The 16,289-nt window shown below is 42.9% G+C and overlaps 1 protein-coding gene across 2 annotated transcripts in view; it reads left to right on the top strand.

The window, feature by feature from the left end:
• The window catches only part of cluap1 (clusterin associated protein 1), a 45,545-nt gene that overhangs the window by 26,448 nt on the left and 2,808 nt on the right, over positions 1-16,289 (top strand). For both annotated transcript variants that reach the window (XM_063059486.1, XM_063059485.1), the window contains 4 exons: positions 564-705; positions 1,324-1,396; positions 4,800-4,910; positions 11,709-11,764. In XM_063059486.1, the coding sequence (XP_062915556.1) occupies positions 564-705; positions 1,324-1,396; positions 4,800-4,910; positions 11,709-11,764 (382 nt within the window). The remainder of the gene's footprint in view (positions 1-563; positions 706-1,323; positions 1,397-4,799; positions 4,911-11,708; positions 11,765-16,289) is intronic.

Raw genomic sequence — 16,289 nt, 5'->3', positions numbered from 1 at the left:
AGAGGCTTTATTTGCATTCATTGTACTGATGAGGTCCCCCAGACTTTATTTAAAATCTTATCTGCCTGAAACAGCTCATGGCCTCTTTATGCTTTTCTGATTTCCTCTGTGAGTGTACCCCTACATTCCTTACTTTTCAAAGGAATTGCTTGAATCCACCTGCTCCTACCTGATGTATACCTTTCTCCTGACCTTGTTAACTAGAGAGATGTAGGAATGTGCTGACTGCCGCTTGGCACAGGGGAGTGAGGTGCGGGGAGTTCCAGAGGTCAGAGAACCAATGACTGTGAGTCTGGAACCATGGACTGGAGGCCCAGAGGTGGCCTGTCCTAGGTTTGGAGGCCTGCCTGTCTGTCTGTCTGTGTGTGGGTGGGTAGGAAAGGGGATTGTTCTACTGTTGTTCTGCTGAACATGTGGGCATGCTCTTTTGACACCGAAATATATGGCGACACTTGCAGCAAATCTTTGGGCATGTTGACTGTTAACAGAAATGACCCAGTTCCCTGTATGTTTCGATGTGTTTGATAAATGTGATTGTGAGTGTGAGGTCCATTGTGTCTCAGGCCAGCATTCATGGACGAGTATGAGAAGGTCGAGGAGGAACTGCAGAAACAGTACGAGACCTACGTGGAGAAGTTCCATAACCTGTGCTACCTAGAGCAGCAGCTTGACGATCTGCACAGGCTGGAGCAGGAGAGGTTCGAGGTAGGTGCTGCGAGATGGTAGCACAAGCAGTGGTGCCAGAGCTAATCTGCTTTAACTTCAGTGACTTCTTCCCTCCCAAAGTGAGCAGAGGTTCATTCTTGCCCTCGTTCCATTGAAAACTGGGGGTGATCAGTTCCGCTCAACCCACAGCCTCTGTGACCACAACAGCTGCTTCATCTCCCTCCTGCTTAAACTGGCAGATTGTTAACCGACTGAATATTGAAAGACCTAGATAGAGTTTAGGACTGGGCGAACAGCCTCAGAATAGAAGGACGACCACTTAGAACCGAGATGAGGAGAGATTTCTTTAGCCAGAGGATTATGTATATGCGGAATTCATTGCAACAGATAGCTGTGGAGGCAAAGTCATTGGATATACTTAAAATTGAGCGTGATAGATTCTTGATTAGTCAGGGCATCAGAGGTTATGGAGAATGGCAAGAGAATGGGGTTGAGAGTGATAATTAATAAATCAGCCATGATGGAATGGTGGAGCAGACTCGATGGGCCAAGTGGCCTAATTCTGCTCCTTTGTCTTATGATATTAAAACAGAATTCTTGCAGATAAAATATTTCAGCTTTGGTTGTTAATCACCAAACATTCCTTCCGGCCCTTAGGAAAATGAAAACACTCTGCGGCTGATGCAAAATAAACTGAAGGAGGAAGAGAAGAGACTGATGAAAAACTCTGGTATGGTGCATGTCTGTGTGTGTTACTGACTCCTCTGTAATCTGTAGTGCTGATTCCGTAGGCTGATCAATCAACCCAGCCAGCTTAACGGCAGAGGTCCTGTTCCGGCAGTGAACTGTTTAGGATGACATGGGCTTGTGCAGATGCTGTTGAGACCACGCCTGGGTGAGCCATGCACAAACTGATTTGTTTTTAAATTGTCAGACACAGACTAGTGCCACGCTTGCGTTGCTCCTTGCCCCCGGGAGTGAGTACTTTATGAAGGGCACACGAGGTATGGGTACTCGTTCACTGTGGTGAAACTGATGCCCATTTGCTGAGAATCCCAGTTCCAGTTTATTTTATTTCGAGAAGCCGCACGGCACAGGCCCTTCCACCATTCGACTGCAGATTTTCTCTTGTTTGTGATCAGCCTCCAAGAGACTGGGAGGAAACCCACACGGTTCACAGGAAGGGGTGCGTAAGCTTGCTTACCAAGGATGCTGCAATTGAGCTCTGAGCTCTGAGCTCTGAACTCTGACCTGTAGTGGTGTTGCGCTCTCCGCTATGCAGGCTGAATCAGGAGAGAGCGGGTGTTCCACTGCTTTTGGAACCTCAGTTTGCATTCCCCTCAAACCAATGGCTCTTCATTTTTTATGAGTTATTACCTATCTGGCATGGTCCTGGTGGACTGGAAGATTGCAAACATCACTCCACTCTAAGAAGGGAGGAAGATAAAAGAACGGAAATTATGAGCTAGTTAGCTTAACTTCAGTGGTTGGAAAAGTGTTAGTCTATTATTAAGGATGAGGTTTCGTGGAACTTGGAGACTAATGATAAAATAAGTCAAAGTCAACATGGTTTCTGTAAAGGGAAATCTTGACTGACTAATCTGTTAGAATCCTTTGAGGAAGTAACAAGCAGGGTGGACAAAGGAGAAGCAGTGGATGTCATTTACTTGGATTTTCAGAAGGCGTGTGGTAAGGTGCCACACATGATACTGACATGATTGCAGAATGGCTGACAGGCAGGAGGCAGTGAGGGGCATTTTCTGGTTGGCTGCTGGTGACGAGTGGTGTTTCTCAGATGTCAGAATCGGGACCGCTGCTTTTCACATTGTTTGTCAGTGATTTAGTTAATGGAATTCATGGCCTTGTGACAAAGTTTGTGGACGAGAGGTAGGTAGATGAAGGGTAGGTAGTGCTGAGGAACCAGTGTGATTGTAGCAGGACTTAGACAAATTGGAAGAATGGGCAAAAAGTGGCCGATGAAATGCAGTGTTGTGAAGTGTATGAGTGTATTTTGGTAAAAGGAACAATAGTGCGGACTATTATCTAAATGGGGAGAAGGTTCAAACATCAGCGGTGCAGAGGGATGTAGAAGTCCTCGTGCAAGATTCCCAGAAGGTTAATTTACAGTTTGAGTCTATGGTAAAGAAGGCAAATGCAGTGTTGGTATTTCTTTCAAGGGGAATAAAAAATATAAAAACAAGGAGGTAATGCAGAGCCTTTATAAGACACTAGTCAGGCCGTACTGGAGTATTGTCAACAGTTTTGGGCCCCATATCTCAGAAAGGATGTGATCTCACGATTCTAGGAATGAAGGGGCTAACATATGAGGAGTGTTTGGCAGCTTTGGGTCTGTACTCACTGGAATTTAGAAGAATGCAGGGAGATCTCATTGAAACCTACCGAATGTTGAAAAGAAACAATACTCATGAAAGTTGCTGGTGAACGCAGCAGGCCAGGCAGCAGGAAGAGGTACAGTCGACATTTCGGGCTGAGACCCTTCATCAGGACTAACTGAAGGAAGAGCTAGTAAGAGATTTGAAAGTGGGAGGGGGAGGGGGAGATCCAAAATGATAGGAGAAGACAGGACGGGGAGGGATGGAGCCAAGAGCTGGACAGGTGATTGGCAAAAGGGATATGAGGTAGGTATGGAGAGGAGGGGGTATCCAGAACAAGAGGACACAACCTCAAAATTGAAGTGTGACCTTTTAGAACAGAGGTAAGGAGGAATTTTTCTAGCCACAGTGGAATGTTCTGCTACAGACTGCGGTGGAGGTAGAGTCTGTGGGTATATTTAAGGTGGAAGTTGATAGTTTCCTGATCGGTCAGGGCATCCAAGGATATGGCAAGAAGGCAGGTGTATGTGGTTCAGTGAGATCCGGGATTAGCCATGATGGAATGGCAGAACAGACTCGATGAGCTGAATGGCCTAATTCTACTCCTATGTCTTATGGTTTTATCTCCATTTACCTTCCCCCTGCTCTTCTTCAGTGTGTTGTCAGCTCAGGCCCTGGGCTACCTTTCCCAGAGCTGTGTCTGGGTCTGCATTCGTGCCCTGCCACCTTACCAGGATGACCTAGTCATAGAGTCATCCAGCACAGAAGCAGGCCCTTTGACCCATCTGGCCCATGCTGGCCAAGATGCCCCGGCCAAGCTAGTCCCATTTGCCAATATTTGGCCCATAACCTGCTAGATTATTTTCTAGAAGATTGGGTCATACTCTCTTCTCACTGCTGCTGTCAGGAAGAAGGTACAGGAGCCTCAGGATCCAAACCATGAGGTTCGGGAACAGTTATTACCCCTCGACCATCAGGCTCTTGAACCAGAGGGGATATGTTCACTTGCCCCATCATTGAAATGTTCTGACAACCACTGGGCTCACTTTCAAGGACTCTTCACCTCATATTCTCAATATTTATTGCTTATTTATTATTATTATTTCATTTTGATCCCTTTTGCATTTGCAGAGTTTGTTGTCTTTTGCACTACTTGTCCATCCCGTTGGGTGTGGTCTTTCAATGAGTCTATTGTGTTTCATGAATTTGCTGTGTATGCCTGCAAGAAAACAAACCTCAGGGTTGTATATGGTGTCATATTGATAATATTTTTACTTAAAAATTTCAACCCTTTCAATCTCTGCACCTATCCAATTATCTTTTTAAAAGTTGTTATTGTACCTGACTCTGGCGGCTCATTCCACATAGATTTGTTGGGTGGTATGATAGCGTCGCGGTCAGCACCAGCAACAGGGACCCGATTCCCACCGTTGTCTGCAAGGACTTTGTACCTTCTTGCCATGACCGCATGGAGTTCCTCGGTGCCCCACTTTCCAGACAGGTGGCTGTAATTGGGTGGTGCAGGCTCATTGGGCCCGGAAGGGCTTGTTACCGTGCTGTATCTCTAAATTAAAAATTATATTAAGATACCAAACTTGATCTGTATTTAGGAAAAAGTTGTCCCTCAAATTCTTCCTAAATCTCACCCCTCTCACCTCTGGTTTTTGATTTTCTGGGTGTAGGGAGATGACTGATGAGTGCATTTGCCCTCTGCGGACTCAAAAGGAAAGTTTTCTTGGAAAGTTTTACTGCTTTAAGGATGCTTAGTAAATGGAGGTTGTTGTTGCTTCTGACAAACAGGAAAAGATGAAGATTCTGACTCTGACATGCAGGAGGATGATAGCTCAGACAGTTACCTGGAGGACAGGAGACCACTGAAGCCACGACTCACCAGGGGACTACCAGTTCACGGTAGGAAGCAACACCTTGTTTCAGGATGTTGATGGGGTTAATATGAATGGGCTGTATGTAGCCTTTCCAGCTTCCTGGGGACACAGGAGATGCTGGAAATGGAGCAACACACACAAAATGGTGGAGGAACACAGCAGGTCAGGTAGCATTTATGGAGGGAAATCTTATTGATGGCAGCATTTTCAGTGCTTTGGGCCAAGATCCTTTATCGGGACGGAAGAGGATGTTTTAGAGGGTTTCTGAGCGATGGATCTGTTCCCTGTATGTGGGAATACATTGTGTTGGCGCGTGGCGTGGTTAAGGCGTCAGTCTAGTGATCTGAAGGTCGCTAGTTTCAGCCTCAGCTTAGGCAGCGTGTTGTGTCCTTGAGCAAGGCACTTAACTACGTATTGCTCTGCAATGACACCGGTGCCAAGCTGTATTGGCCCTAATGCCCTTCCCTTGAACAACATCGGTGGCGTGGAGAGGGGGGACTTGCAGCATGGACAACTGCCGGTCTTCCGTACAGCCTTGCCCAGGCCTGCGCCCTGGAAACCTTCCAAGGTGCAAATCCATGGTCTCACGAGACTAACGGATGCCTATATAAAAAAAAACTCTGGGAATGGGTGGAATTAGAACATAGAATTAGGACAGTACAACACAGGAACAGGCCCTTCGGCCCATAATGTTGTGCTGAGCCGATTAAATTAATAATCAAATGGCTGGCTAAACTCTTCAATGGACATTGTGCAGGCAGTGTCCATATCCTTCTATCTTCCTTATCTGAACATGGAACATAGGACAGTACAGCACAGGAACAAGCTTCAGCCCATAGTGTTGTGCCTAATCACTAAACCCTCCTACCTACACCATGTCCCTAACCCTCCATCTTCCTTACATGCATGTGCCTATCCAAACCTCTCCTAAAAGCCTCTAATGGATTTGCCTCTACCACCAGACAGCAGGCAATGCATTCCCGTATCCACAACTCTGAGTGAAAAACTTACCCCTCACAGCTCCTAGCCCCTCTCCCCTTCAATGCAGGCCCTCTGGTATTAGACATTTCAATCCTGGGAAACAGATACTCTCTGTCCACTCTATCTAAGCCTCTCGTAATCTTGTAGATCTCTATCAGGTCTCCCCTCAGTCTCCGATGCTGCAGAGAAAGCAACCCAAGTTTATCCAGCCTCTCGTGACAGCACATGCCCTCTAAACCAGGCAGCCTCCTGGTGGACCTTTTCTGCACCCTCTCCAAAGCCTCAACGTCCTTCCTTTAGTGAGGTGACCAGAACTGGACACAATCCTCCAGATGTGGTCTAAGCAGACTTTTATAAAGTTGCAACATAACCTCTTGACTTTTGAACTCAAGGCCTTGACTAATAAAAACAAGCATTCCATAAGCCTTCTTGACCACCTGATGGAACTGTGTAGCCACTTTCAAGGAGCTATGAAGTTGGATCCCAAGATCTGTCTGCTCAGCACACTGTTAAGGACCTTGCCCTTAATAGTGTACTGTCTCTTTGCATATGTCTAACCAAGGTACAACATCTCACATTTATCTGGGTTAAACTCGGTCTAACATTTCTCTGCCAGTATCTGCAACTGATCTATATCGTGCTGTAATTTTTGCCAGTCCTCTACACTACCCACAACACCATCAATATCGGTATCATCCGCAAACTTACCAACCCACCTGTCTAAATTTTCATTTATACACGTTACAAGCAGCAGAGGTCCCAGTACAGATTCCTGCCAAACTCCTCTAATTACATATCTCCAGCTTAATTAAGTCCCTTAAACCACTACCCTCTATCTTCTGTGCTCAAGCCAGTTCTGAATCCAAACAGCCAATTCGCTCTAGATCCCGTGCATCTTAATCTTCTGGATTACCCTCCGTTGAAGGACTTTATCAAATGCCTTGCTAAAATCTATGTAGACTGCCCTACCCTCATCAGTCTCTCTCGTCAACTTGTGAAAAAACTCAATCAAGTTGGTAAGGTATGTTTGAATTCAGAACTGACTTGTGCATAGACAGAGGGTAGTCATTGAAGGGGCTCCCTTCAAGCTGCAACATAATTTCCTAACTTTTGAACTCATTGCCTCAACTAATAAAGGCAACATGTCATATGCCGCCTTAGCCACCCTATCAATCTATGTAACCATCATCAGGGAAGCTATAAATTTGGACTCCCAAGATTTCTCTGCTCATCAACACTGATAAGGATCTTGTGCACTCATTTCCCACAGCCATTATTTGAATCTTATACAAAACACTTCCCACTTGAAATTTTTGACAGATTTCAATTGAATCTATCCAGCAAAATCTATTTTTTTTTGTCTCTAAATTCAAATCAGGATCCTTTCCTCTGTTGTACTTGTTTTCTGTGTCCCTCCTGTTTCTCTCAGCACTCAGGGTGAGGTAGTAAATTGGATTAGATGTTGGCTTTGTGAGATGAGCCGGAGAGTGGTAGTAGATGGTTACCTCTCTGACTGTAGGCTTGTGACTAGGAGAGTGCCACAGGGATCGGTACTGGTTCTGTAGTTGTTTGTCATCTATATCAGTAAAATGGATGATAATGTGGTTAACTGGATCAACAAATTTGTCGATGACACCAAGACTGGGGGTGTAGTGAACAGCAAGGGAGACTATCAGAGCTTGCAGTGGGATCTGGATCAGCTGGAAAAATGGGCTAAAAAATTCCAGATGGAACTTAATGCAGACAATTGTGAGGTGATGCACTTCAGTAGGACCAACCAGGGTAGGTCTTACACAGTGAACGGTAGGGCACTGAGAAGTGTGGTAGAACAAAAGGATCTGGGAATACAGGTCCATAATTCATTGAAAGTGGCATCACAAGTACATAGGGTTGTAAATAAAGCTTTTGGCATATTGCCCTTCATAAGTCAAAGTGTTGACTACAAGAAATGAGGTTATGTTGAAATTGTATAAGACATTGGTGAGGCCTGATCTGGAGTTTTGTGTGCAGTTTCGGTCACCTACCTATTGGAAAGGTGTAAATAAGGTTAAAAAAGAACAGAGAAAATTTACAAGGATGTTGCCGGGACTGGAGGACCTGAGTTATAAGGAAAGATTGAATTGGTTAGGACTTTATCGCTTGGAATGTAGAAGATTGAGGAGAGATTTGATAGAGATGTACACAATTATTTGGAGTATAGAGAGGATAAATGCAAGCAGGCTTTTTCCACTGAGGTTGGGTGGGATAACCAGAGGTCATGGGCTGAGGGTAAAATGTGAGAAGTTCAAGGGGAACATGAGGGGAAACTTTTTCACTTAAAACTTGAGAGTGTGGAACAAGCTGCCAACACAAGTGGTGCACGCGAGTTATATTTCAGTGTTGAAGAGAAGTATGGATAGGGCTATGGTCCTGGTGCAGGTTGATGAGAGCAGGCAGTTTAAATGGCTCAACGTGGACCGGGTGGGCCAAAGGGCGAGTTTCTGTGACTTTCATTGTTCCTAGCTGGCTCCCGTCTACGACTATTCAGCAGGACATTGGGCCACGTCACTGATATCATGTCATCAGTCCACCTTGGTTCATGCCTTCATTCAGTACAGCATTTGACGGCCCAGCTGCTCTTAACTAAGAATGCTAGATAGCACTGTAGTTGTACTCCCCACAGTGAAGTTGCTGGATGACCAAACAAGCGCCTAGACTAATCAACAAGTATGTTTAATTTTATTTAATGATCACATTATGGTAACAGGCCCTCCCAGACCAATGAGCCCAACCTACTAACCCATAAATTCTCTTAATGTGGGAGGAAACTGAGCACGGGGAGGAGGTACAAACACAGACAGCAGTGGGTTTGAATCTGGGTCTCTGGACAGCATTATGCTACTATGTCGCCCACATTCAAACACAACCATAACGGCTAAGGAATGATACCACTCTGGAATAAGGTGGTGATTGTCCCAGGAGCTAGCCCTCTTCACAGGTGCTCATTTGGAAAGACACTGTCATACTTACGCCATGTGTAATTTACCCTTAGCACAGTGCCCTGCTAAACTGCCCCAAGTGTCTGGGCACCTGAATGTGATATTTAGCAGGTGCGCAGTAGAAGTTACATTTCAACACTGGACTGCGGGGTGGTGCAGTGGAGAGCTGTCGTTTCATCTCCAGTGCACCAGTTCTATCTCCACTCCAACTGACGCTTTTGCATGGAAATTCCACCTTCTCCTTGTAACGGAGGATTTCCCCAGCGTGTAGTCGAACTGTACAGTAGAACTCCAGTAACCCAACAGGCTTGGGTGTTCTGCATCATTGGATGTCAGTAACCTAGTACTTAAATACATTTCCAGTTGACTTTACCACATTAGTTATAAATTTCCTTATAGCTTGGCTGTGTATAAAGAAGCAATGGGAACCAGGACCCAGGTGAACAGAATTACCCATTCAGAATCAGGATCTCTGAATTGTTGGATGGCAGATTATGAGACCATAAGATGTAGAAGCAGAATTAGGCCATCAGGCCCATCGAGTCTGCTCCGCCATTCAATCATGGCCGACCCTTTTTTCCCCACTCCATGGCCACCTCCCTGTAACCTTTGAGTCGTGTCCAGTCAAGAACCAATGAAACTCTGCTTTAAATGCACCCAACAACCTGGCCTCCGCAGCTGCCTGTGGTAATCAATTCCACAAATTCACCATCCTCTAGCTAAAGAAATTTCTCTGCATCTCTGTTTTGAATGGACACCCCTCTATCATGAGGCTGTGCCCTCTTGTCCTAGACTCTCCCGCCGTGGGAAACATGGTTTCCACATCTACTTTGTCTAGGCCTTTCAACATTCGAAGGGTTTCAATGAGATCCCTCCCTCATCCTTCTGAATTCAAGCGAGTACTGACCCAGAGCCATTGAACGTTCCTCGTATGATAACCTTTCATTCCCAGAATCATCCTTGTGAACATACTCAACCCTCTCCAATGTCAGGACATCTTTTCTTAGATGAGGAGCCAAAACTATTCATAATACTCAAGATGAGGCCTCACCAGTGCCTTATAAAGCCTCAGCATCACCTCCTTGCTCTTGTGTTCAATCCCTCTTAAAATGAATGCGAACATTGCTCTCCCTTCCTCACCACTGACTCTACCTGCAAGTTAACCTTTAGGGTGTCCCTTTGCATCTCAGATTTCTGGATTTTCTCCCCATTTAGAAAATAGTCAGTACATTTATTTCTACTATCAACGTGCATGACCTTGCATTTTCCAACATTGTATTTCATTTGCCACTTTCTTGCTCATTCTCCTAATCTGACTAAGACCTTCTGCATCCTACCTGTTTCCTCAACACTAACCCCCCCCCCACCAGTCTTTGTATCATCTGCAAGCTCGGCAATAAAGCCATCTATTCCACCACCTAAATCATTGCTATACAGCATAAAGAGAAGCGGTCCCAACACTGACCGCTGTGGAACACCACTAGTCACTGGCAGTTAACCAGAAAAGAATCCTTTTAATCCCACTCACTGCCTCCTACCAATCACCCAAAGCTCTAACCATGTTAGTAACTTTCATGTAATACTGTGGTCTCTTAACTTGGTAAGCAGCCTAATGCGTGGCACCTTGTCAAAATCTTTCTGAAAGTCCAAATATACAACATCCACTGCATCCCCTATCTATCCTACTTGTAATCTCTTCAAAGAATTCCAACAGATTCATCAGGCAGGATTTTCCCTGAAGGAAACCATGCTGACTTTGTCCTATCTTGTCCTGTGTCACCAAGTACTCCATCACCTCATCTTTAACAATTGACTGCAACATCTTCCCAACCACTGAGGTCAGGCTAACTGGTCTGTAATTTCCTTTCTGCTGCCTCCCTCCTTTCTTACAGAGTGGAGTGACATTTGCAACTTCCATTCCTCTGGCACCATACCAGAGTCCAATGATTTTTTTGAAAGATTATTACTAATGTCTCCACAATTGCTACCGCTACCTCTTTCAGAACCCTAGGGTGCAGTTCATCTGGTGATGGTGACTTATGTACCCTTAGGTCTTTCAGCTTTTTGAGAACCTTCTCCCTTGTAATAGTAACTGCACTACTATCATCATCTCCTCCCTCGTACACTTCAACATCTCGCACAGTGCTGGTGTCTTCCACCGTGAAGAGTGATGCAAAATGCTCACTAAGTTCATCTATCATCTCCTTGTCCCTTGTTATTACCTCTCTGGTCTCATTTTCTAGCCCTATATCTACTCTCATTATCCATTACGGGTCTTGTCTTCCTGAGCTGGATTGGAGCTAATTGTTGCTGTTCACTACCCTGCATGTGGTGTTAGGGGGATTGGTGCATTTGAGAATACGTTACAGGCAAATGGGATGGTATTCGAGACCATTCCACCCATCGAGTCTGTGCTGGCTGAGCAATCTCGTTTATTTTATTTAGAGATAAAGCACAGATCATGTCCTCCGGCCCAGCAGCCCATTGATTTAATGCTAGTCTAATCACGGGACAATTTACAATGACCAGTTAACCCACTATTTTACATTAGGAGGGAATTATAGTGTCAGGAAATAACAGGCCTTTTCACTAACTCAGTCTGAGGCCGGTGGAGACCTGACACTTTGTACCTGGGTTTCAGGGACCGATCAGCTCCAAAGCAAAAGCTGAGCATTTTATTCCAACACTGACCACGAGCCGTAACAGTATTAATTGTTTTTCATTTTATACTGTTGCATCCATTTCTACCTTTACAGACAAAGTTTAATCCTGTTTGACCTTTGGATCCCCAGCTCAAGTATATGGCTTTAGTGATTTTTAATACATGGACATCCAGTGTTAATGAATGGGTAAACTATTCACAGGGAGAGCTGGTGGTCGAGTGGTCGGGACGATGCATGGAGCTGACACAGAGGATGAGGTAAGAGACCAAACTGCTTCAGACCTAATGTTTGTTCCTAGGGTTGGAGATGGCTTGATTTGATGGCCATTTGTTTCAGTCTCCCATTGGAGAGGTTCATGAGAATGATTCCAGGAATGAAAAGGTTAACATACGAGGAGTATTTGAAGGCTCTGGGCCTGTGCTCACTGGAGTTTAGAAGAATGAGAGGGAATCTCATTGAAATCTATTGAATATTGGAAGGGCTAGATGGAGTGGATGTTTCCCATAGCGGCTGAGTCGAGGACCAGAGGGCACAGCCTGAGCATAGAGGGATGTCCCTTTAGAACAGATGAGGGGGAATTTCTTTAGCCGGAGAGTGGTGAATCTGTGGAATTGATTGCCACAGACAGCTTTGGAGGCCAAGTCATTGAGTAATATTTAAAGCAGAGGTTATTTCTTCAACGGTTTGAACGGGGCACAACTGCGCAAGCGTGTGGAAATCAATCAGTGAGAACAGCGAGAAGAGTTTAAAAAGAAGACAGGTTTATACAGCAGGCGTCGAAATAGAGGGAAACAGAGTAGGAAGGCTTTGGCTCAACGGGGCTTAGGGGTTAACGGGTCAAGGTGAGGTAGGTTATCTGTGTAGAATACAGACAGAAAATGTGTGTGTGAGGCCGGTTTTCTGTGCTCAGTGTCAGATGTGGGAGGTCCTGGAGTCTCCCAACCTCCCGGACGGCCACATCTGCACCAGGTGCGTCGAGCTGCAGCTCCTTAGAGACCGTGTTAGGGAACTGGAGATGCAGCTCGATGACCTTCGTCTGGTCAGGGAGAGTGAGGAGGTGATAGAGGAGCTATAGGCAGGTATTCACTCCGGGGCCTGGGGAGACAGTTAAGTGGGTAACAGTCAGGAGAGGGAAGGGCAAGAAGCAGGTACTAGAGAGTACCCCAGTGGTTGTCCCCCTTAACAATAAGTACTCCTGTTTGAGTACTGTTGGGAGAGACGGCCTTCCTGGGGGAAGCAACAGTGGTCACGCTTCTGGCACAGAGTCTGGCCCTGTGGCTCAGAAGGGTAGGGAAAGGAAAAGGATGGCAGCAGTGATAGGGGACTCTATAGCTAGGGGGTCAGACAGGCGATTCTGTGGACGCAGGAAAGAAACACGGATGGTAGTTTGCCTCCCAGGTGCCAGACAAGTTAGGGAAATCTGAAGCTATCAGGCAGGAACTTGGAAGCATAAATTGGAAACAGATATTCTCAGGGAAACATACGGAAGAAATCTGGCAAATGTTCAGGGGATATTTGCATGGGGTTCTACATGGGTATGTTCCAATGAGACAGGGAAAGGATGGTAGGGTACAGGAACCGTGGTGTAGAAAGGCTGTTGTAAATCTAGTCAAGAAGAAAAGAAGAGCTTACAAAAGGTTCAAAAAACCAGGTAATGATAGAGAGCTAGAAGATTATAAGGCTAGCAGGAAGGAGTTTAAGAATGAAATTAGGAGAGCCTTCTAAATATATGAATGATTTTTTAGATAAGTTAGACTTCCCTCAGATTTCACAGGATATGTCTTCTTTATTAGATACTTCCATTACAATGGATGAGATTAAGAATGTTATTTTTTCTATGAATCTGGGGAAAGCTCCTGGCCCGGATGGGTTTACCATTGAATTTTATAAATGTTTTGCTTCTTTATTGATTCCTTGGCTCTGTAGGGTTTTTGAGGCTTCTCTGAAACTTGGTAAACTTCCTGAATCTTTTAATAGAGCATCAATTTCTCTAATACTAAAGAAGGATAAAGACCCTGCTCAATGTGCATCTTATAGACCAATATCTTTATTAAATGTTGATTCTAAAGTTTTTTCTAAGTTATTAGCAAATAGACTAGAAAAAGTACTTCCTTCTATTATTTCGGAAGACCAAACGGGTTTTATTAAAGGTCGTTACTCTTTTTATAATATTCGTACATTGTTAAATATCGTTTATACTCCCTCACAAAATGTTCCTGAGTGTGTTATTTCTTTAGATGCCGAGAAAGCTTTTGATAGAGTAGAATAGCCTTATTTATTTAAGGTGCTTGAAATGTTTAATTTTAGCTTGAAATTTATATCCTGGATTAAACTGTTATATCATTCCCCTGTAGCCTCGGTTCGTACTAACTCTTTAAACTCACCTTTTTTTCCTCTCTTTCGTGGTACTCGACAAGGCTGTCCTCTTAGTCCCCTATTATTTGATATTGCATTAGAACCTCTTGCAATTGCTATTCGAGAATCTTCAAATATTACTGGGATAACTCGGGGATTAAAGTCCCATAAATTATCACTCTATGCTGATGATTTACTTTTATATATTTCTAATCCTGAGAAATCCATTCCTGCTGTTTTAGAGTTATTAGCACAATTTGGTTTTTTCTCAGGTTATAAATTAAATCTTAGTAAGAGTGAACTTTTTCCGATTAATAAACATCTTCCCTTATATTATAAATTTCCATTTAAATTGATTAATAATTATTTTTCATATCTTGGGATTAAAATTACTTGTAAATACAAAGATTTATTTAAGACTAACTTTTTACCATTAATAGACCATATTACTCAACTTTCATCTAAATGGTTTCCCTTATATTTAACTTTGATTGGTCGTATTAATGCAGTTAAGATGTTTTTTTTGCCAAAATTTTTATGTGTGTTTCAGGCATTACCAATTTTCGTTCCAAAATCTTTCTTTGATAAAGTTGACTCTAAAATTTCTTCATTTATTTGGCAGAATAAGAATCCGAGACTGGGTAAAATACATTTACAGAAAGCTAAGAGAGATGGAGGTTTAGCATTACCTAACTTTAGATTTTATTATTGGGCTATTAATATTCGACATATGAAATTTTGGTTACTTGACCAGGACATACTATCTATTCCTAAATGGGTAGCATTGGAATTACAATCTGTTCAGGGTTATACACTTGGCTCTATTTTAGGCTCCTCTCTCCCTTTTGATTCGAAACGCCTTAAGCAGGTCTCTAACCCGATAGTTAAATATGCTTTGCGCATTTGGTTTCAATTCAGAAAATTTTTTGATCTTAATCAATTCGGGTTAGCGATTCCTATTTTAGGTAACATATTTTTTCCTCCCTCTTTTACGGATCGCGCTTTTCAAACTTGGAAGACTAAGGGTATTTTACGGTTTTTGGATTTATTTTTAGATGGTTCCCTTATGTCTTTTGAACAATTATCTAATAAATATAACTTACCAAGAATACATTTTTTTAGATATTTACAAGTTAGAAATTTCCTAAGTACTATACTTTCTTCCTTTCCAATGCTTCCTCCTACATATATTTTAGATTCGATAATTAACCTCAATCCATGTCAGAAAGGTGCATCGGCTATGATTTATAATATTATTATGAAACTTAGGAAAGCTCCATTTGATAAGATTAGGGTAGATTGGGAACAGGAATTGGGGCTTACCATTTCTGTGGATGATTGGGGGCAGATTTTACAATTAGTTAATACTTCCTCTATTTGTGCTAAACATTCCCTAATTCAATTTAAAGTGGTTCATAGAGCACATATGTCCAAAGATAAGTTAGCGCGTTTTTACTCGCATATTAATCCTTTCTGTGATAGATGTTTGGGGCAGATAGCCTCTTTAACTCATATGTTTTGGTCTTGCCCTACTTTGGAAACTTTTTGGAGAGATATTTTTAATATTATTTCTAAGGTATTAAATATAGATATCTCTCCTCACCCTATTACTGCTATCTTTGGACTACCTAAAATTTCTAGTAATCTTTCCCCTTCAGCCTGTAGAATGATTGCATTTCTTACTTTAATGGCGAAAAGATGTATTTTACAACATTGGAAAGAGCTTAATGCTCCAACTACCTTTTTTTGGTTTTCTCAGACGATTTTATGTTTGAATTTGGAGAAAATTAGAAGTAACCTTTATGATTCTTCATTTAAATTTGAACAGATTTGGGGACCTTTTATTCGATATTTTCATTTAATGTAATATTTACCCTTCTTGTTTTTTTTTTCACTGTTTTTAATGGAGGTCGGGATTGAGGACATGATTTTAAGTTTAACTCTGTTTGGTTTCAAGTTAGCCCATTGCTTTGCCTTGCTTTTAGTTAGTTGCACGGTGGGTTTTTTTGGGGGGTTTTTTTTTCCATTGATATATATAAAATTTAGTATACTATTATGTTATCTTGGTTTCTTATGTTTAAATTACATTGTTTGTTGTATTTTTTTTGTATTGATACCTTTTGGAATTTTATTATACTTTAATATTGTATTAATGTTTATATGGCTTACCTTTTTTGTATACTTACTCAATAAAAAGATTTAAAGAAAAAGGAGAGCTAGAAAGGGTCATGAGAAGGCCTTGGCGGACAGGATTAAGGAAAACGCCAAGGCATTCTACAAGTATGTGAAGAGCAAGAGGATAAGATGTGAGAGAATAGGACCGATCAAGTGTGACAGTGGAAAAGTGTGTATGGAACCAGAGGAGATAGCAAAGATACTTAATGAATACTTTCAGTATTCACTGCGGAAAAGGATCTTGGCGATTGT

Source organism: Mobula hypostoma, chromosome 9 (genome assembly GCF_963921235.1).
Source record: "Mobula hypostoma chromosome 9, sMobHyp1.1, whole genome shotgun sequence".
NCBI lineage: Eukaryota > Metazoa > Chordata > Chondrichthyes > Myliobatiformes > Myliobatidae > Mobula > Mobula hypostoma.
The sequence above is the reverse complement of the archived record's forward strand: the minus strand, read 5'-3'. Positions and strand labels throughout refer to the sequence as shown.